General features: G+C 36.8%; 3 protein-coding genes and 1 pseudogene across 5 annotated transcripts; 2 read left to right on the top strand and 2 right to left on the bottom strand.

Moving 5' to 3' along the window:
* Positions 1–204: 204 nt before the first annotated feature.
* On the bottom strand, positions 205–5,414 carry LOC127808765 (uncharacterized). 3 transcript variants are annotated; one of them, XM_052347370.1, is made up of 3 exons: positions 5,069–5,414; positions 983–3,561; positions 205–861 (listed from the first exon to the last, which is right to left on the bottom strand). In XM_052347370.1, the coding sequence occupies exons 2-3, from the start codon at positions 3,389–3,391 to the stop codon at positions 601–603; spliced, it is 2,670 nt and encodes an 889-aa protein (XP_052203330.1). In that variant the 5' UTR covers positions 3,392–3,561; positions 5,069–5,414; the 3' UTR covers positions 205–600. The 3 variants fall into 3 exon arrangements, with proteins under 3 accessions (XP_052203330.1, XP_052203338.1, XP_052203346.1); XM_052347378.1 differs by having other exon boundaries at positions 983–3,457; XM_052347386.1 differs by having other exon boundaries at positions 983–3,445.
* Positions 5,415–9,941: 4,527 nt separating this feature from the next.
* On the bottom strand, positions 9,942–10,765 carry LOC127790649 (17.5 kDa class I heat shock protein-like; annotated as a pseudogene).
* Positions 10,766–10,943: 178 nt separating this feature from the next.
* On the top strand, positions 10,944–11,690 carry LOC127790659 (17.5 kDa class I heat shock protein-like). The gene has a single exon (XM_052320247.1). It carries the CDS (start codon positions 11,095–11,097, stop codon positions 11,551–11,553), a length of 459 nt encoding a protein of 152 aa, XP_052176207.1. The 5' UTR covers positions 10,944–11,094; the 3' UTR covers positions 11,554–11,690.
* Positions 11,691–14,445: 2,755 nt separating this feature from the next.
* On the top strand, positions 14,446–15,210 carry LOC127793542 (18.5 kDa class I heat shock protein-like). The gene has a single exon (XM_052324291.1). It carries the CDS (start codon positions 14,558–14,560, stop codon positions 15,014–15,016), a length of 459 nt encoding a protein of 152 aa, XP_052180251.1. The 5' UTR covers positions 14,446–14,557; the 3' UTR covers positions 15,017–15,210.
* The last annotated feature ends 7,600 nt before the right edge of the window (positions 15,211–22,810 follow it).

The following is a 22,810-nucleotide window of genomic DNA, read 5'->3' as shown; positions in this document are numbered from 1 at the left end:
TTTCATGTCTGAGGCGGCACCTATGTTCTATAATACGCGGAAGCCAGCCAGCAAAGACATTTTAAGTTTAGAACAATCACAAGACTTTTTCGGGGGTAATTCAATCAGCAAAACTTTGCTCTTAAACCAAGCAGCAACTGTTTCCAGAGCGCCCAACTAGATATCAAACTTTATCTAGGAGGGATTGCTTATTGAGTCCAGAACTGAAAAAAATGGCACCAAAATACTAGCATCATGCTCATGCACATTATCCTTTACAAAAATCAAACCTGATTCATTAACATGCTGAAAGCTGGCGCATGTTAGTAATCAACAAGTGATTCTGGTACGAACCCAATGCATTACAGGACTGACGCATCGCAATCTTTATACATAGATTACCACTTCGTTCGCCGAGCAACAAACCGTCGCAGCTCAAACGCCAGGATTGTGTCTTGTTCCCGTAGCAGAGGCCCACCCGAGCTAACGGTTCATTCATCCTCTTGATTGCCTCTTGATTGCTTCGGCAAGCAATATTTTCTGTAGGTTTCCACTGGTTATTTAGCCCTGCTGCGATTATACAAAACTGTACAAACCGAGCCCAATTCCTCCACTTGCAAGCTAAACCCTCCCGACAGGCGACGGGGGCGGGTTCGAGGCGTAACTTGCAGCTAACTCTGCTTGAGTGTTGGGGGCTTCAGAATATTTCTCTTCAAACAACTTGCTCAATTCGGAAAGCTCATATGGTTTCCTACTGTTTAGAACTGCCATACAAATGGCGAACGCTTGTAGAAAAGGGAGTGAAGAATTGAATTGGACTGAGAAGATATTATCCTTGAATGGCCCCAAGGTTAATACAGGCCTACCGTCCGGAACTTCTCCCTGTGGGAAAAACCAAAAATAAGAGAAAAAAAAAAGGAGTAAAGAAAAACCAGTTTTCCAAAGTGAGATTGGTGACCTAAGTGGAAACTAGTGAACATTTGAGTAACAGCACGATCGATACCTGAGAGAAAAGCTCAAATCTATCCGTGGAGGAATGCAGTTTTGAAGAAGTTGAAACCCTTCTAGGTTTTGTCCGGCTGGCAAGCACCGTCATACTGCAACCCATATCCCAACCTCCACAATCACATAAACCGCCTGATTTCCATCTTGCTATCAATGGTGAAGGCTCCCCTTTGCTCGGCAATCCATGAACACCACCAGGTAAAATAACAGTTGCGCTACATTCTTGACTTTGAGACAATGCCCCATTCTCTTTATTCTCCTCGGAATACGCACAGCCACTCACTTGAGGAAGCGACTCCCGTTGGCCAGTCATTGATGGATGAACAATGCAATGGGTCTGCTGTACCTCTTTGTTCAAACTTCTATGGGTCCCCTTTCGGGACTTGACAACAATGGCTGCAAGTTCATCATTTGGATGGAGGTCTGACGTGCACTGATCTGCCTTTCTCTGGTCCACCGCAAACAACACAAACTCCCTGATGCCGAGCTCATCTACAGAACGCTGTCCGATCAAGTTGCCAGACCAAGCATCAGAAACTGTCATTTGGGCAACAATATTTGGGATGTAACTATGAGTTTTACCCTTGCTCCCTTGATTTATCCAATTATTCTTTCTCTTGACTTCATGAACATTAAAGAATGTATAAATCCAACTGTTGTCATCTTTTTTTGAGGCATTTACTTTTTTCAATGTGGCTGCTAGAATGTCACCTTTGATTTCATCTGTGAATGTAAATAGAGGGAGCCCATTCGTTATGGCTATCTGCAAAAGTGCTTGGACAGTTGATGATCTATCTTTCTCCTTGTGACGTGAAGCATCAGCATTGATCGTTTTAGAACTTGTCAATACTGAGTTTACTTTAATTGAATGTGTACTGGAAGATTCTACTCGACCATTGGAAGATTTGCAGGACCTAACAGTTGAAGTTAGATCTCTCTCAGACTGCACAGCTGGGTGATGGGAATTCACTGCCTTAGGGTTCAGCAATAGGTCCAGTAACCTCCTCAAAGGGCTGGACAGGGATCTACCTGTACTGCTAGGCTCATCATTAAATGAATTCTCCAAACAAGTCAAAGCAGCTTTTTGGGATCCAGATGTACCCATAATATGCTTAGTGCTCGCCTGCAGTGCCACTGAACCATCTTCGGAATTGTGATGTTGGTCCATCCTATCGTGCCCAATGCTAAATTGATGAGTCGGAGAAGAGTTTCTTGATCTAGAAGCCACCGTTGTGCCAATTTTAAGACTTGATGCCTCAGAATACTTGGTCGTGGTTGATATTTTTATAGATCGTGCATGAGGCTGTGATGGTACGGATGAAAACTTGGTATTCTTCACATCTATGGGGCTTGGTTCTGTCATCTGCAAGTGCCTGGCATTACCATCTTCACTAGGCAACGGACATGAGTATGGTATGTCAAAGTAGGGATCCACATCAAAGACCTCTTCAAGAAAAGATTCCTTCAAATAATTTCTTCCTCTGGCTTCCGTTGATCTCTGACCATTTACCGCTGAATTGGAGTAGGATGTTGCAGAATGACAAATTTCAGGTCTGGTCCTTGGCAGGTGAACTACTGATTTGCCTTTTTCAAGGCAATTATGAGTAACATCAATACTTGGTTTCTGAAACTCCTTCGTTCCATCAGTAGATTCACCATCTTGAATCTTTATCTTTCCCTTTGAATGTGAATCCGGCCTTGGATCTTTTATGGAAATTTCAGTTTCAGGGATATGCTCTGGCACTCTGTCTTTCATACTGCACTCATTTGCGTTGATGTCTGATTGGTTATTGCTGCAAGAATGGTACATCCTGAATATATGTTTCCCTCCCTTCGCAGAGTTACCAGGTGCTGCTTTGAGGTCTTGAAACCTGTCAAAATTTTCTTTAACATTTTTGGGACTTGGAGAATAGCATTCTGCTGGAGATGCATTCAGATAGGATTGTAGTGATGGCCGGCGCATCCTTTGATGAGCAGGAGAGAAGCTCTGATCAATGCTAGACCAGGCTGATGATCCATCAGTTGAGAAAAATGAGGAGGAGCGGGCTGAACGGCTGCTGGATGGAGAATGCTTGCTACTTTGGCAAGACGACATCTGTTTATGCTGCCATTTTTCTAGACGGCGCCAATCAAGGACGCCAAAATTTAGAGCTTTCTCCTTCAGGTTACCTCCTTTCTCCAAATAGCTTGGCAAATTTGACATGTATTTAACAAGCTCTTCATTCTCAGTTGCCTTTCCTTGAACCGGCCAATTTTGATTATTCCCTAAAGATGTCAATTTGGGTTTACCTATGTTCTTTCTTGCTTCATAATTGAGATCAGAATCAGAGAAGTTTGGATTTTCTATGTTCAGCTCGTCTTGCAGTTTTGTACTTCGCCTTGCTCGGGAAGAAAATCTATGATCCATACTCCTTACAGCTTGCCCTTTGTCAAAGTTAAATATCAATCCCTATGCCTCTGGCTATGATTCCAGCTTCAGTTAATATGGCATCATATCAAAACACATACTTCAAATTTCACGAGTTTCTCAGCTAAAAGCTTGCAAGGACATCCAATCACACATCCCGCAAGTATAGTCTGTACTCCAAAGGGAAAAAAAAAAAAAAAAAGCAAGGGCCCGAAAGTAATTACAGTTTATTCACAATTGAAGGAGTAGATGTATGAGACCATGATCATTATTCTGATACTCATAACAGGTTTTGTATGACATCCCCTGACGAGTTACATGGGAAACTCAAAGACATTAAATTTCTTTTTCGAGAACTTAAGCTGGAAATAATTTTTAAAATACGCTTAATTCTTTTTTTTGCTAAACGAAAAACCCTTAATTCTTGAAATCAGGAGAGACGGTCTAAAGATAATGATGGAAGAATATGGTGTATGAAGAGCACCTGCAGGCTTATTGGTTCATAGAGAACCAGAGGTAGATGAGTAGCTATATTCCCTTACCAACTAGATTCAGATCATCCCAATGCAAACAACTAATTGTGGGTTATATCAGCTGCAATGTTAAATTCTTGCGCGAAACAGCCATTTAGTCATCACTTGTTCTTTTCTTTCTTCTCTTCAAAGAAGAAACAAAAGATCGTAAACTAACCCAGCCCAACCAAAAATATATTTAGAGAAAAAAAAAAAAAGAAGAAAGAAATTAGATGGCATCCTTAACCCTGCTCCATGGGGGGGAAAAGATTCTATAAATAATCGAACTTCTTTTTCACTTTTCTTTCCGCTGATAGAAAAAAGAGAACACCAAGAAAATCAGGGTTTGTTTGGTTGAGTTTCTGTGTGCTTGTTTTCTCAGTTTTGCTGTTTTTTGAAAATTCAATTTAGTATATGCTTCGATTCAGAATGATTACAATTATTGTATCAGTATATTAGTAAATTATGATCCACAAACAAAGCGCCAGCCAGCAGCCAGGGAAGATGGTGATACGTTTGTGGGACATCAAATTGAGCGCCAATTGGCTGAGAACTGGGCAAAAGTGACGTAGAAGTTGCGTGAAGACAATCTGCTATTTGCAGACAAAAACAAAAGACGCCAACAACGAAGGGATGGACCTTAAAATCCACGCGTTTTGAGAGCTGAAGATAAGGAAAGAAACACGGCAATCCTCCTTAAAGCTGCAACTGATGGAAAAGGAAAGAATCCAACTAGTCAAAAGCAGAGAGCAGACACATATTTTTACATTTTATAGTCGCAAATGGTAACCCCCATTTGATTTCCGGGAAAAAGAACCGTTGAAGAAAATAAAGAAGTAAAAGCGAGCGCTTCAATCTGCTTATCTTTTTTATTTCCCTGCCCTGAAAGTAGTTCCCTTTCGTCTACTTTCTTTTCTTGCTTATTTTCTCAGAAGCCTAACACTCTTCTCGCGAATTCGCAAAGAAGGGGATTATTTCAAAGTATTTTGCTGTTCTTTGCTTCGTTTTGCTTGAGAAGGATAAAACCATCAATCAAAATCTCAAGAACCATAAAAACTGCATCGGAGCAAGAAAAATTTCCAAGTTTCAAAGAAAATAGAAGAGAAGAATACCGAACCCACCCCAAATTCCCAATCTATCACTTGGATAAAGAACAGAGTATTACCTGATTTAGGCGCGAAAATGCGGATGATACAGAAGTCATCTCCGAGAGAAAGCACATAAATCACAGAGCGTCGGTGACACAAAGATGCAGTGAATGACGGAGCAGATAAAGAACAGAAGCCGAGAAGGCAGAAGTTCGAGCGAGACTCGGAATCAGGGAAGGAATTTTCTGCAATTCCAGATGGAGAGCCCGCCTTTTGCTTAGAGTCCAAACTCCAAAGCCAGAGAATATACAGAATCGCGGAGAGAAACTGAGAGAAAGCGGAGCGCGAAAGAGAAAGAGAACAGAGGAAAGGAGAAAGAGAAAGTCGGTGTGGGCTGGAGCACACCTGCTGTTCCCTGCAGTACTTCCAGCGGTTTTAAAAGACGGAAAGATCAGCAGCGCGATTGATGAGATCGCACGGCTGAGAGTGAACGAGGGTCAGGCGGGTAGTCAAAATCAGAACAGAACGGCTCCCCCGGGACCCACCCCCTGTTATTGTTTTACTCTTAGAATTAATTGCTTTCATTGGAAATAATAATAGAAGTAACAATAAAGTATTTTGTTAGCATTCACATCTTAAATGTTTTTTTTTTTTTCAGAAAATACTATTTTTAGATAAAATGTTTAATTCAATACGTGTAGACTACGGTGAAATGGTGATATTGTTATTACAAATTAATTATCTATATTTTGTGTATATACTAATATTATTACAAGTAACATTAATTCTTGTTTAAGGATAATTATTTAGGTAGATAATAGGAGGATGACGTGGGGGTTTAGGTGGTCCTTTGGGATGGGGGGCTGAATTTACCATGGCTTTTAATTGGGTAATAATTGTGGTGGGGCACAGGAGGCGAGGAAGGATTTCATGGGACTACGTGTTACGGTGTAGGAGTAGGTGTAGGTGTAGTCGGTGAGTGTTGGGTGCTGGCACCGAGTTTACGAAGCCTTAAAAGAAGTGTCATTTCAGGTTGTCTATTGTTGATTTTATTAGATCCCTGTTTCCTTTTTGTTTGCTTTTGCCTAATCTTTTGCAATTTGCTGCACATGCCTCCATTATTCCCCCTCCTCTCTCTCTCTCTCCAGTGGTACGATGTTCGCTTTTACTTATTTATTATTATTATTATTATTATTATTACTTAATGGGAATGGCACATTTTCCAGGAGCAAGGTAGGGTTGCAATCAAGGATCGGCTGGACACTCAGTTTCTAAACTCGAGTTCAATATGAGCTCTAGCGCTTGTTGTCAAGTTCGAGTTTGTAAAAATTAGTTATTTTATTTAAATTTAATTTATTATTTTGTTTTGTTATATATATATTATATTATGTTAAATAATTAAATAAATATATATAATAATTTACAATATAATAAATTTATTTATGAATTATTCGTAAACTTCTAACCTTATAAGTTTTTAGTCAAACTTATTAATATTCTCAATTCTTTAATCGAACATAGTTATAAGTTTTAATGAGTCGATTATTTATAAATTTAATTTTAATTTATTTATAAATCTAATTTTAAAATTAATCTTAACTTTAATTCGTTTATCTTAATGAACGAATTCAAAGGAGTTCTTATTAAATTAAATCACTGAGCCGCTCATAAATGACACGACTCATTTGTAATCTTAAAAGAAATAAGAGTGATTTCTTCTTTTATAATTGTTATTGTTACAAGATTTTTACTTTTTGGGATAAATTTTAAAAATATAAAATCCTTTAAAGTTAATAAGCACTAATTTTTTGAAGTAAAAAAAAAAAAAAAGAGTCAGAAAGGGAGATTGAAGGAAAGAGCACCCAATGCCAATGCCACGCGCTAAGATCAAGTATCCTTTTTGGGTAAAGAAATAGTGTATGAATTTAGAAAGCATCTCCATAGCCCCACGGCCATCACCCTAACATTACTTTAATAATGCATCAATACTGAATTGTCATGTTAATATAAAAAAAAGACACTTTAAATGATATCAATTTATATCAATCTCTATAATTAACTATAGACACTTGAAATGAAATGATATCCATTTATATCTATCTCTATTAATTATAGTTAATGCCCATTCAATTAGCTATCTAATAAGTCATTAGTTCAACAAATATAAATTCTAGTTCCCGTCGCAAGTTAATGAAGTGAGAAACTAATTAGGCACATATTTGTTGATAACATGAAATTTGTTTTTGTCATGAATTGCTCAAAATTAAGATTGAGTAATTGGATTATGTAAAATTAAAAAGGATCTAAAATAGTATTTCGAGATTTTTTGAAAAAATCACTTTGATATCTAACAATAGATATGAAATATAAGTAAAAAAGTTTAAAAATTGATTACCACAAAAAATATCTTTCTTCTATTTATATTTATCGTTTGAACACAACAAAAATTTATTTATTATGAGAAGTTGTCTCTAAATTTCAAACACTCTGCAACAAAGAAACAATTGAAGAACACGTGGTATTTTATGTACAAAGATTCTTATACTTAAATTAGATTATAACAAAATCACATAAAAATTATTATAGAGCTTGTGATTAGGAAAAAGTGGTCTTACTTTGAGAAATGAAGATTCAATTATTTGTAGTTAAGCATATGAATGTTTCCTAATTTTATATGTTGATTAACATTAATCTTCGATTACCTGATTATTAGAGAGAATTATGAAGATATGTTTCCACATTTTTTTTATGTAGAAGATGTCTTAGAGAAAGGTCCTCAAGAGATCTTAAGGACTTTCTTGGAGACTTTGATCATTCTTAAGAAGGTGTATCACTTCTTTTCATTAGAGCCCATTACACAAGATCTTCTTTCTTTTTGAGCTTTATATTTTTTTGTTGATTCGTTGATCTTCTAGACTTTATCATTAATAAGTCAGGTGCATCAATACTTGTTTGAAAAATCATTCATTTCAATTTTTGATAATCCTTATTAGATAGATAGATATAGTAATTTTGATAAAATCTTAAAGAGATTTATCAGCAAGCAAACGATTTTTATTATAGTCTATCCCTAAATTTTAAGATACATAGCTCAAATTATTTTATCTCTTGTTAGAATTTTCTTTTAAAAGTATATGTTGTGAAGATAAACTTTCAATTATCATTCATTTATATGAATATGTATAGAGCTAAGTTAAATCATAAACAATAGCCCATTGAATTAGTGCAATCCTAAATTCAAACGTGACTAAGTCTGGCAAGGTTGAGCTTATTTAGTGGGTTTTTTTAAGACCTATTTAGAGTTTAGTAAATTTTAAATTTTAATATAAAAAATTTATTTAATTAAAACATTGTGTCTCATCACCGAAATTAAAAAAATGACATGAAGTGTAGCAAGTCATAAGATACCATTCCATCAATTCAGGGGGCCTACAGTTTTCTTTTTCTTTTTTGACCTTTTTCTTTCTTTTGGGTGCTGCTGCTGCTACAGTTTGAATGTAATCATTCTTTCATATCTCCCGTTGATATCAAGTGAGGCCTCACTGTACATTTCATAATCATATTATAAATGTTTTACGGACTTAAAACGTACCCCCATTTTTTAATAATTAAAAAATATAATATTTAATATTTCAAATATTAAAATTTTATAGTTTAATGACTAAATTTTTGCATTTAAATTCTTATTTTGATGGAACATTAGCACATGTATGACTACACATGTTTTCGCGAGTGACATATCACGTGTATAACCAATTGATAGTATAAGCTGACTACTTTATTATATTCTCTCAATAATTAAAAAATATAATATTTAATTTTTAATACACAAGATATTAAAATTTAGTATTTAAATTATTAAAAATTATTAATTTAAGTCTTTACTCTAACTAAGAATAAGCAAAATTATTATATATTCCATGTAAGACAAACACAGAGAAAAGAAAAAGTGTCATGTCTTAAAAAGAATTACGTCATCAAGACACATCTAATTAAAATTTGTTTTAATAAGAAAAAGATCAAATTACACGGAACTAAAAAAAATATTCTAAATTCCAAACACCTAAATTTTTAAATTATTATAACCTAAAAAACACTATATTCTTCTATTTTTAATCATGAAATATGCAAAACAACTAATCTCTATTATTTTTCATTGTTGAACTAAATTTTATTGCTCTTTCCATTTTTTGTTTATATCATATTTTGTCTAAGGTAAAAATTTAAAATAACAATTTTTAATAATTAAAATACTAAATTTTGATATTATATATTTTAAAAATCTAACACTATATTTTTTAATTATTAAAAAAATACAATAGACTAGTCAATTCAAATATTGACTACTAATCATCGAATTACTTAGAAAAAAATCATGTTCATATACTTGCTAACAATTTATTACAATAAAAACTTAAAATAATATTTTTTTATAATTAAGATACGAAATTTTGATATTTTATATATAAAAAATTAAATATCATATTTTTTAATTCTTAAATGCATATTTTATCTCAAAACATAAAAGTAAATTTTATAATAAAAATAAGGGTAATGTTTGAGTTTTTAAAAATAAGGGTAATATTTATTTTTATTTATTATAAAAGGATAACTTTTTAAAACTAATTAAATTGTTTTAGAATTGAAAACAAGGTACCATGAGTATACCTTATTTAAAAATAATGTATTTTTATTACACCTTAATTATTAATGTTACTCTAAATACAATTAATTCTCTACCTTTAAAAAAATAAGATTTTTTGTGAAATGAGGAAATACTTTTATAGTGAAAATTAAATCTAACATTTATTGAGAAAAATAAAATAAATAAAAATATTATTTAAACACTTATAAGATTTTTTGTGAAATGAGGAAATACTTTTATAGTGAAAATTAAATCCAACATTTATTGAGAAAAATAAAATAAATAAAAATATTATTTAAACACTCTGAAATAACCATTGATGCATTGCATTGTTTGTCTAATTTTAAATTACACTTCAAGCAATCTTCAAAATAAACAGTATTTTTTTCTCAAGCAAGAAATATTTGTAGACACGGAAATAATTCTCTACTTCTCAGCAAAAACTAATACAGCAGCGCTACTCTTCATCTTCATACAAATACAATACTCATTTTATTGGCCAGAGATCTCAACGATCTTGGAACGTGGCCTTTTCGCTTCCTCCTCCTCCTCCTCCTCCTTGGGGACGAAGACTGTAAGAACTCCGTTCTCCATGGAGGCTTTCACTTCCTCTATGTTCGCCTTCTCCGGCAGCCGGAACCGCCTCATGAACTTCCCCCCGCTCCTCTCCACCCGGTGCCACCTCTCCTTGTCGTCCTTCTTCTCCTCCACACTCCTCTCCCCGCTGATCCTTAAAACTTTATCATCTTCCACTTCAACTTTTAACTTCCTCCTCCTTCACTCCCGGAAGATCCACCGTAAACAAGTGACCTTTCGGAGTCTCCTTCCAGTCCGTGCGCGCGTTCATCATAGCTGAAGTCTCCCCTGAATTACATGGAAAAGGGCAGTCCTTCAAGGGGTCCCAAACAAGGACGGGCGAGAAGGGGTTGAAGGCGTTGCCCCGATGACCACTGCAAACGCTTTGAATCCTCGACATCTTTTTCCCCTGTTTTGTGTTGGGATCTATATTTTGTTTGCTGGAAAACTTGCCGCAATTGATGGTTTATGTGAGAAGAAACGTTGGTTGATGTCGGTATTTATAAAGAAATGAACGAAGCTTCGAGTACATTCGCGATGTTTCTATTGAACGAACATTCTGTCACATTCGAGATGCTTCGTAAAAGTGAATCGAGTCAAGCCGAGTAGTACTCGCTCTTCTGGGTTATCCAGTTTGGCCGCCCACTGGAGATTTCTAGCACTTACTGGAAACTTCTGTCTGCCCTAACAAGAGGGCTCCGATGGGATACGAAATTTCTGGAATATTCCTCCTCTTCTTATAAATACACGACGCCCCCTCCCAGCCCAATCCCAAAGAACATTTTGCTCGGCAACCCATCAGTTTTAAAAACTCTCGTTCATTCAGATTCTTGCTCTTGGTTCTTGTTTGGGTTTGAATTTGGATCGGAAACTTCAAACGAAATGTCGGTGATCCCAAGCTTCTTCCGCACCCGGCGAGGCAGCTGCTGCGATCCATTATCCCTTGACGTATGGAATCTGCCCAGAGAATTCCAATTTCCGCAATTATCTCAGGAAAATTCTGCACTTCTGAATACCCACGTGGACTGGAAGGAAACCCCGGTAGCTTACGTCTTCAAGGTCGATCTTCCCGGGCTGAAGAAGGAGGAGGTGAAGGTGCAGGTGGAAGACGACAGGGTTTTGCACATCAGCGGAGAAAGGAATGTGGAGGAGGAGGAGAGGAACGATGCTCGGCATAGGGTGGAGCGCAGCAAGGGCAAGTTCATGAGGCGGTTCCAGCTGCCGGAAAACGCGAAGATGGATCAAGTGAAGGCGTCGCTGGAGAATGGTGTGCTGACTGTGACGATTCCCAAGGAGGAGATGAAGAAGGCAGTGATGAAGTCTATAGAAATCTCTGATTAGCTTTTCTGGTTGTCAATGGAACGATTACTTCTTCCTTTGTACTATGTACTATACTTCTACTTCACATTTAAAATAATATTGCCAGCGTTCAAATAAAAATATATTTCTTAATTCAGAAAATTAAAATTTAGACTGTACATTATTTGTTGGTTAATAATATTTAACAATCAGTAATTTTCCCTTTTTATCTTTTTCACACTGCATTGTATCTAAATTATTGTAGGTCAAACACAACAATAAAATTTATTTATTGGAGAAAATTGTCTTCAAATATTAAAATTCTGCAAATAATAAAACCATCAAAATACTCAAATGCTTTAGTTTGGAGATCACAGAAAAAAAGTATTGATAAAAAGTAACTTATTTTTAAGAATGAGAGTTTATCTATTTATAGAAGAATTTGAATGATTTATGATAATTATCACTAATATTTTAAGATTAATTAAGATTTGTTATATCTTTATTTGTTATATAATTTTTTCATAGAATTTAAAGTTATTTGTTTACATTTTTTTGTCAAACTTTGTTGAGAGAGTCTCCTAAACAACCTTCACTTGAAAGGGCCTATCGCACACTTTGTGGCTCTTTTCTTTTGTTTTGTATTTTATTTTTAGTTGTTGGACTTACTTGTTTTATGGACTTTATGAGAAGACCGATGCATATTCATTCAGTCAATTCTTTTACTTATATATATATATTTTTTTTGTTAGGGTCTTCCCCAGAGTTTTGCTCATTTTTTTTGTTTTTACTGAGTTTTTTTTTTTTTTTTATGTCTACAACCTCATAGGAGCTAAAGATAGACTAATGCTTCAAGACCGTAGCTCTGTTGGCAAAGGAATGACCTATTGGATAAGGGTGTGTAATTGGTTATAATCGAACCGAATCGTTGAAAAATTTTTAATTGAACCGAATCAAATTGTCCCTAATAACCGAACTGAACCGACCGATAATCCTAGTATAACTAAACTAACCGAAACCGAAATAACCGAAGAATAAAATGCAATAACCGAACCGAACCGACAATAGCCGAACATGAAACCAAAACAATTTTCCAAGTCCCAATCAAATTTTTCAAAACAAATGAACAAGAATCATAAATAGCCAGAGAGTTTCCCAATCGAAATTTTCCAGAACAAGTGAACAAGAATCGCCGAATCAGAAAAAATAAGCGTACCTTTGAGTCTTTGATGTAAGAGTTGACGAGCTTCGAAGTGCTTGGGAAGAAAAAGGGCCTGGTCGGTGAGCTTCGAAGCGCACGTCGCCGTCGTCGATTGCCCCTCCGCCACTGCTAGCACTGCCGCCATGGCCCAGATCTTGGAATAACCCTCGTCGATCGTCTAAGCACAAGGAAAAGAAGAAACAAAGGTGAGGGATGGTGGGATAAGGGTTAGGGTTCGATTCGGTCGGGTGTGGGTTTCGTGTTTTGGGGTCGCCGAAATCGATCTCGTAGTCTCGCCTGCTAGTGGGAGGGTGGGGGGAGATAGAGAGAGAGAGAATGGGGGGTGCGGTTATGCTTTCAGCAGCACACGAACTCGTTGCTCTCAGGTGAGGGTGGGGGGAGATAGACAAAGAGAAGAGAGAGAGAGAGAGAGAATGGGGGAGAGTACGAGTGTCGGTTGGGTTGGGTGTGGCCCATGTGGGTTTCGTGTTTGGGGGGGGGGGGAAGCAACTCACGATTCACAGTTAGGGGGGAGGGGGGGCTCAACTCACGGTTAGTTCGGTTAACCGAACTGATCAAAAATTTAGAATATTGTAAACCGAACCGAACCGTTTTATAAAAAAAATAGAACCGAAGTAACCGAATCAAATAATTTCTTTAAAAAAATCGAACCAAACCGACCAATTTGATCGGTTCAGTTCGGTTTATCCGAACTTCTCACCCCTACTCTTGGGGTGATGCTTTTTGGGCTTTCAGGTTTTGTATTTGAGCCTTGTTTAGAAAAGAAAACTCAGCAATCAGAGCGATTTGTCGCCCTCACATTTGCGGTTGGGCTAAAGATCAAACTAGCTGTTGAGTCCTCTGATTTGCATCTCCTATTAATATTATAAAACTGTAAAACGGAGAATGTTCGTGATAGTACGCTAATAAAAAAAAAAAAGAAAGACTAATTATCCCATTCTTGGGATTTTCTAAATTGATACTTTAGTGAGATTATAAACTCTCCCAACTTTGGTGCTTTCAATAATCTCTCTTTGAACTAAGGCAAAACTTACCCTATTTTGTTGGTTCGAGAAGATGTCCCACTACCCTCTTTCTCAATGGGTCTCAATGCTTCATGATAGTTCAAAGGAATAGTTTAGGGGATTGTCCCCAAGACTTTGGGAGTTCTCTTGAGAAGAATTTCCTGCTGTCTCTAACTAAGAGGATTCTCGATGTTAGGGCTCTATTCGCTTATGTCTATTTTCAACAGTTTGAGATCTTGTATAAATCATGGTGAGTTTTTTGGCTTCACATAATGAATCCAAATATACCATATGAAGGTCCTATAATAATATCTATGCTTTTTCTTTTTCGTCAAATGGCCATTATGCCAAATATGTTTCTGCTTGCAGTAAGATTTCCAAAACAACAGTTGCGTAACGTTTAATTTTAATTTTTCAAGGAAGAAGGCGACACTTATACAAAGTTAATTGCATTTTCTTTTTTGGTAAGTGACGAGGGTACTTCCGTGTAACGATCTGAGAAAGAGTCTCAAAATGGGCCGACCCAGACACATCAGGCCCAGTGCAAGTTGGGCTCACTTGTGTGCTGGGGATTTGTAGTTGGGCCCTCCAATTAGTCCTTTCTGGAGTGTTCTCAGAAGATCGTTAGCCAGACTAATGAAAAGTATGGCCTGGACAAGCCGCGAAGATGCTGGAAGACTCGCCGATTTGCTATAAAATGCCAGCCAACGCGTTTCCTTGCGTTGGAGTATCGTACGGCTACGTTCTTTCTCTGAGTTGTAAATCAAATTCAATCCTTCGGTGTTTGTCTTGATCTTCTAAACTTCGCTATCACAAGAAGATGTCGTTGATCCCAAGCTTCTTCGGCGGTCGACGAGGTAGCGTCTTTGATCCTTTCTCTCTCGACGTTTGGGATCCGTCCAGGGACTTCCCATTCCCTCAACTCTCTCGAGAAAATTCTGCACTGGTGAACACTCGCGTGGACTGGAAGGAAACACCGGAAGCGCACGTGTTCAAGGCCGATCTCCCAGGGCTGAAGAAAGAGGAAGTGAAGGTGGAGATCGAAGACGACAGAGTTCTGCAGATCAGCGGCGAGAGGAACGTGGAGAAGGAGGAGAAGAACGATACCTGGCACAGGGTGGAGCGCAGCAGCGGCAAGTTCATGAGGAGGTTCCGGCTGCCGGAAAGCGCAAAGATGGATCAAGTCAAGGCTTCCATGGAGAACGGAGTTTTGACTGTGACCATTCCGAAGGAGGCGATCAAGAAGCCTGGTGTGAAGGCCATTGAAATCTCTGGTTGAGAGTTCTGAGTGGTGAGAAACTGCTGCTCTGAGTTGAGACTTGGTACGTGTGTAACAGTAACAGGTATCGGTGTGCTTGTGTGCTTTGTGATCGATCGAGTAGCGTCTGAAGCTCTGCTTTTATGGCCTTTCTGACTTGAGAATCTTCCGATTCCATTTGAATAAAAGATTTTGCGTTGTGCATTTCAATTTCATCGCCTGCTTGTTCGACATATATATATATATGTATGTATGTATGTATAAAGAAGGAGAGGGATAGAATACAAAATATTTGCTAAAATCAAATGCATTATAGTTGCTATTAGAAGGGTGAGGACGATCTCTTAATTTGAAACTGACGAGAATGCAAAGGAAGAGAAATAACAAACCCCTTCGTTTGCGAGGTGTTTATGCCGTGTAGTGTTCTGTTTTGATAGTTATGATTTCGATTGGTCGGTCTAGTTAACACTTATCGAGTACATATATCTTCCATCTAGCTTGCTCTGAAATGATCAGAGATGTCAACTAGCTCGAATTCGATGAATTCCGCTAAACTATGACGGCCATTGTCGTCAGCCGTATGAAGAACATCAAATCAATAACCATGCGGCGTTACGAAGATCATCGAGAAATTAAAATTGGCTTTCAAAGAGAGAGTTTGTTGAGATTTAAATTCTCAATACATTATGTTAATAAGTGTTAGATATAAACCCTTAAAGACCAGTTCTAGTGACATAATATGGCTTAATCTTGTAATTCTTTAAATCTTATTTAATTGCAAGTTTTATATTTAATTTAATTTATAATATGATTTGAATTGAACATATAAATATCTTTTAGTATAATAATGAGTGAATACTATTCTTAATTGTTAAGAATAATTGAGACGGATAATCCATAATACGTTATACTATAAATATGTTTATGGCCATAGAGTTCCTAACTTGGATAATTAGTAACTCGCAAAGACCGGCACATCGTCTTTCTCCTTGTTCAGTATAAGATACTAAAAGACAAGATTGGTGGGTCTCATACCACTCTGTATAAGATACAGAAGGAAGACGAGTGGGTGCTCGTTATAGGAACAAGTTCACTGAACGACACTGTTAATATTGAATCACATGGGTTTTATCTCACGGGTCAATGATTCAATATTAACTACGGATTTGCATTAGTCCTTAGACCTGAGATGACATGGATATCTGTGTGTTGGTGAATTAGGATATCAACGATATTATATGGTTATCCTAATCAGAGATAACAGTACGTATCTATGTGCCTAGTTTAGTGACACACGAGGTATATGTGCATCAGATATGAAATCTATCACCTCGAGATATACGAGGAGGATGTCCTATGCGATCCAGTTGTCACTTGACTATAAATCCTTGGCCGAGGTAATATGACGATGGAATTTGGATTCCATAGAGGGTGTGTCATATTAGTCAAGTATGATTATTGGATTTGGTCATACGACGAGTCGAGAGATTTGACCTACTGACCGTGATCTCATATCTTGTCAGAATATAGTATGATAGAGGGACTATATTGCAGGGCACCGTAGTGTAAGGTTCAAATTCTCGCTTCACATTAAATTAGGTAATCATGACATATTGCTAGATGTCACTCATGTTTTACGAGAATTAATAATTGATTAATTCTCGTTGCCAATTTAATTATGAACCCAGAAAGTCCCACCCAATAGAAATCGTTTTTAAAAGAAAAAGGGACAAATTTAGTAATTATGGAATTACTAAATTATAAATGTAATTATTTAAGAAATAAGAATAATTAAATAAGTAATATGATTATTTATTTAATTATTAATTTAGATTGGGCTTTTTGCTAGCATCTAAAGCCCGGCCCAATAGCAGGTTTTAGGGTTTCTTGTCTATAAATATAACATTAAACCCAAAATCCGTTTAATCAATTCGTTGGATCAAAAACGAAAATTTTAGAGAAAATTTTCGAGTCCCTTTTTCTCTCAAGTCTATTGAAGTCTTGACGATTTCGGGTAGACCAACTCGGCATCTCACACGTGGGAGATATCAGGCGGGTTATCAGCTACAAAATCAAATTTCGTATCGAGGTAACTTTTCGCTTTTATGTCTTCGATTTAACCGTAAGATTTGAAAAACGTGATACCAATAAAATCAGATTTTATTTTTCGCTGCGTATAATCAGATCATATTTTCTAACAATAAGGTAGTTTGCACTTGGATTAGCAACTGTCTACCTTTGGACAGAGCCAGTCGACAAATACAAGAAATCTGTTCACTGGTAGAATTAGCTTAGCGTTAGAGACTTCAGCTTTAATGGCCAAACCAACCAATCCGTTTCTATCTATTATATCCAGCCTTGTTATTGACGAATTGCCTATAAATAGAATTAAAAGTATGGATGAATGGTTATTCTAAGAAGCTACTGTATCCTAATTCTCTAAGTGTGAAATGCTAGGAAAGAGAGAAAAGATTGAGAGCAGTGAGTGCTGGGAACGCTCGGGTAAGAGTTTGTACTCGTTTTTGTTCTTGTTATGATATTGTAAGTCTTTTTGTAATTCTGTAATTCCAATCAGTATTGAGCGGATTGACTAGGGGTTAAAACCCCTGCTGTGAGTAGGATCATTCTACGGATCCGAACACGTATATATCTTGTGTCATTTCCTTTTCAGTATTTTTCTGTTCTTGGTTTTGTTTTGTGTTCTTGTTTGAGTTGTTGGAGATCCTACAAGTCCAACAAGTGGTATCAGAGCCAAGTTTGGCTTCAAGATTGAAGGAGGCATGATAAAAGACTCAAGAAAGATCAAGAACAGTGAAGGGAAATGGGTTCTTCGAAACTGGAGATTGAGAAATTTGACGGCCATGGTGATTTTAATATGTGGAGAAAGAAGATGTGAGCTATTATGGTGCAACAGAAATGTGCAAAGGCCCTTGGTGGAGAAAAAGATCTCTCTGTGACAATGATCCCTGAAGAAAATGAGGAAATGAAGGAGAGAGCCTATAACCTTCTCATCCTCAACTTATCAGACAATGTCTTCCGGAAAATATGACAAACTCTCTTCAATAAGATTTATCTGAAAGAACAATTGTTTGGGTTTAAGATGAATCCTGCTAAGTCTCTAGAAGAAAATCTTGATGATTTTAAGGTAATTATCGTTGGTCTAGCAAATATAGATGAAAAGATTTCGGATTAGAATCAAGCCATTATTCTCTTGAATTTCCTGCTAGAGTCTCGTACGGATCTAAAGACTGCCATAAAATATGGCAGAGAATCCCTCACCCTAGAAGATGTCCTAGTAGCCTTAAGATGATTTTGAGATAAAGACAGATAAGAAAACCACTTCTGGGGAAGCCCTGCAAGTAAGAGGCAAACCTGATAGGAGGAACTAGTTTAGAGGGAAAGGCCACTCTAGATCATAGGGGCAACCCAAGAACCAAAACCTGTTGGCTTTGTAAGAAAGAAAGCCACCTTAGGAAGCATTGCCCAAATAAGAGAAAAGGCTTTGAAGGCCGTATAGATAAAATGGATATAGCCAATAACTTAGATGGATATGAAAGTGGGGAGGGCTTAACTATCTCTAAGTAGAGCCCTAGTGATGAATGGATTTTGGATTCTGAATGCATCTTTCACATGACTCTTGGGAGAGAATGGCTACTAAATTTTAAACCCTTAGAAAGAGGCAATGTTCTTATGGGAAATGACCAATGTAGCAGAATCATTGGGACATGTTCTATAAGAATTAAACTCTGGGATTGTTCACATAGAATTCTTGAAAATGTAAGGTTGGTTTCTAATCTTAGAAGAGACCTAATTTCATTAGGAATGTTGGACCTAAATGTTCTTATAAGTCTAAAAATGGCATTCTAAGAGTGATAAAGGGGTTCATGGTAGTTTTGAAAAGCATCTTGAAACAAGGTTTGTACATTTTGCAAGGAGAAGCCATCTCTGGAGATGCTATCTCATCTACTGAAAATGCTCACTGCATTATGGCATCAGAGATTGGGCCACATAGGGTCAAAAGGGCTTCAAGAATTATGCATACAAGAGATCCTAGACTTTAAGAAAATTAGAACCTTATACTTCTATGAATATTGTGTATTGGGAAAATCTCATAGGCTGCAATTTAGTATTGCTAAGCACCAGACAGAGTATCCTAGAATACATACACTATGATTTGTGGGGCTCTCCCAATATGCCCTACTCTCTATCTGGTGCACAATATTTTATCACCTTTATTGATGATTTTTAAGAAAAGTTTGGGTTTATTTCTTAAAACAGAAAAGTGAAGTTTTTAAAAAATTGAAGGAATGGAAAACCCTTGTTGAATATCAAATTGGAAAGAAGATTGTTGGGAAAGAACTCTCGCACAAAGCCAAACAAACTTTTTGTTAGTTTGAAAATCAAATCACAAAGAAATAGCAACAAACACAAGAACAAAAAATAGTAGAACTTCCCTGTGAACACCAATGGAGGTTTTAGTTATTTAAGGCTCAGATCAGAAAATCATCACCTATAGTGAACCGTCGAGAAGCTCTCCCAATCCGAAATCCCAATGGCCCAGCTCGGTACCAGCACACAGCATAGGAGATCACACAGAGATGGTTCACTCAGAGACCCAACGATTTCCACTCGGTTTCTCTTCTTTTTCACTACCTCGTCCCATTGAACCCACAAAGGTTTTATAGCCATCAAGAGGTAAACCGAAAGCCAAAAAATCAGTCAAGAAGGATAAATGAACCAAGCTTTCGGAAGAGATAGGGATGGCGAGATAGGAGGAGAAGATAAGCTAGGAGTCACAAACGGCCAGGGTAGGACTAGGTCAAAACATGGGGGAAAAGAAACATTTTATACCTGGGTGAGCAAGGGCTGGTTTGGCCGAGCTGGGCTTTAAAATTGGGCCTGAGCTGCTGGGCCAAAATTGGCCCTACCTCCTCAAAGGCCCTTTGGGCTTTCTTCTCCATTTGGTGACTGTACATTTAGGTTGTATCCACACACTATCAATCCTGGGCCTTAGCCTATGATAATGTGGCCCACCTGATCATCATGGCCTTGGGATGTTTGGTATCACAAACAACAAAGATAAAGTACATAAAGGACTGATAATGGATTGAAATTTTACAGCAATGAGTTTTCAAATTTCTGTAAACAAATAGGTATAGAAAGGCATAGGACATGTAGTGATACACCATAACAAAATGACATTGCTGAAAGGATGAACATGATCATCATAGAAAAGATAAGGTGTATGCTGAATGAATCAGGTTTAGAGAAAAAGTTTTGGGCTGAGGCTGTAGCAACACCCTGTTACTTAATTAACAGATCTCCATCTTCTTTCATTCAATTCTTAACACTAGAAAATATATGGACTGAAAAACCACCTAACATTTCTCATTTAAAACCTTTTGGATGTATAGGATATGATCATAAGAAGCAGGGGAAACTAGATTTAAGGGCCAAGAAGGCTATTTTTCTAGGACACCCCAAGAGGACAAAGGATATAAATCGTGGCTGATAGAGGATAGGAAAGTTATCTTGAGTAGAGATGCATTTTTCAATGAGCTTATGTTCCATAAACCAAATCTGCTGGAAGAAAAGCAGAATGAGAAACCTAACGATTTTTAGTTTGAGGTGGAAAGACATGGACCACTAGGTGGAAACTTAGATCATTCAAATTTACAAAATTCTCAAGACGGGGGATCCAATTGAAAGTACTCAAGAAAATTCAGATAGTGTTCTACCCAACACTGATAGTGATTCACTTAATTTGCCTTACATAGATTCAACCACTAGTAGTTAGGAGGATTTAAGTGACTATTTGTTGTCCAGAGATAGATAAGAAGAGAAATAAGGCCACTTGCTAGATATGCTCATGCTGATGTCATTGCATATGCCCTAAATATAGGAGATACCATAGAATTGGATGAACCAATAACCTTTAGTGATGCCTGTAACAGTAAGGATAAGACACAGTGGATCAAAGCAATGCAAGTGGAGATGGACTCTCTAAAGAAAAATAATACTTGGACCCTATTACAAAGACCCCCTAACCAAAAGGTAATAAGCTATAGGTAGATTTTTAAGAGAAACTTGGAATTCCAGGTGTGGAACCAACTAGATTTAAAACTAGAGTGGTGGTCAAAGGATATTCCCCGGTAGAAGGAATAGATTATCATGAAGTGTTTTCACTTGCAGTAAAACATACTTCCATAAAATTAGTATTGGTCATGGTAGCTTTATATGATTTAGAGTTAGAACAATTAGATGTAAAAATAACCATTTTACATGGAAATCTGGATGAAAGAATTTTTCATGGAACAGCTTATTGGCTTTGTCAAAAAGGGAACAGAGAACCTAGTGTGTCAGCTACAAAGGTCATCATATGGCCTAAAATAATTTCTTAAACAATGGTATAAGAGATTTGATGAATTCATGTTAAAGAAAGGCTATAATAGATGCAATTATGACCATTGTGTATATTACAAGCAGTTAAAAGGAAATTAGTTCATATATCTATTGATTTATGTAGATGGTATGCTCATTGCTTGTAAGAACAAAGGGGAAATTGAAAAGCTGACTAAGGCACTGACATTGGAATTTGAAGTGAAAAACTTGGGGGCATCTAAAAGAATTCTAGGCAATTTTATTGAGAGAAATAGAAAGGAAAGAATTCTAACATTATCACAAATCAATTACATAAAGAAAGTGGTTGATCTATTTGAGATGAGTAAGTGCAAACTTTTCTTTACTCCTATACTATCTCATTTCAAACTATGTGCTGTCAAGGGAGACATGTCAAAAGAAAAAGAAACACATATGAGAAAGGTACCATACTCAAATGCTGTAGATAGCTTAATGTATGCCATGATTGGAATTAGGTCAGATATAACCTATGGAGTAAGCTTAGTTAACAGATTCATGAGTAAGCCTTCCAAAGAACACTGGAAAGCTATTAATTGGTTGTTAAAGATATCTAAAAGGCCCATTAAAGATTAAGTTGATGTATAGATCAAATAAAAAAAATGGAAACAACATACAAGGATATTGTGATTCGAATTATGTTGCTGACCTTGATAAAATGAGGTATTTATCAGGTTATGCATTTACCTTTGGAGGAAATTTAGTGAGTTGGAAGTCAAACCTCTAGCACATTAATTATAGCTCTCTCCTCAACTGAGACAAAGTATGTGGCACTAATCAAAGCCATTAAAGAAACAATTTGGTTACAAGGGATCGCTCAAGAGTTAGGAATGATAAAACCTGTGCCTAAGGTATTTTGTGATTCTCAAAGTGTGATACATTTGTCAAAGAATAGTACTTTTCACGAGAGAGCGAAATATATAGATGTTTGACTACATTTTGTAAGAGATGTGATGGCAAAAGAGAAGGTCTAGGTTGAGAAAATTTCCACCAAATGAATCCAGCTAATATGTTGACTAAGTCACTTCCCATGGCTAAGTTTGAGCAAGCATTATCTTTGCCCAATGTTTCTCCAACCTAGCAATTGGAGTGATATAGGTCCCTTAGTTTAATCCAATTCAATTTTGATCTAATGTGGAATTTATTAATATGTTGTGTCTTAAAATTGACTAAGATGGTCCATAGTCGGTTTAGCAACTGTCAATCTTTGGACAGAGCCAATCGACAAATACAAGAAATATGTCGACTAACAGAATTAGGTTGGTCGTTAGAGATTGCAGTTTTAACAACTGATGAGGGAATATTTATAGGGGAGCAATTTTACTGTACTACCCCTGGGAGGTTACCATTAACTCGGAGCCATGTGTGCCAGTAAAGGTCAATATGCGATCGCCACGT

This window comes from Diospyros lotus, chromosome 1, assembly GCF_014633365.1.
Source record: "Diospyros lotus cultivar Yz01 chromosome 1, ASM1463336v1, whole genome shotgun sequence".
Classification (NCBI taxonomy): domain Eukaryota; kingdom Viridiplantae; phylum Streptophyta; class Magnoliopsida; order Ericales; family Ebenaceae; genus Diospyros; species Diospyros lotus.
This window is presented reverse-complemented; position numbering and strand designations above follow the sequence as displayed.

Coding starts and splice junctions, on each gene's coding strand:
- LOC127808765 (XM_052347370.1), bottom strand. CDS start 3,391: ATGGATCATAGATTTTCTTCCCGAGCAAGGCGAAGTACAAAACTGCAA. Junction 862..982: donor GATTTGAGCTTTTCTCTCAG/GTATCGATCGTG, acceptor TTTTTCCCACAG/GGAGAAGTTCCGGACGGTAG.
- LOC127790659 (XM_052320247.1), top strand. CDS start 11,095: ATGTCGGTGATCCCAAGCTTCTTCCGCACCCGGCGAGGCAGCTGCTGC.
- LOC127793542 (XM_052324291.1), top strand. CDS start 14,558: ATGTCGTTGATCCCAAGCTTCTTCGGCGGTCGACGAGGTAGCGTCTTT.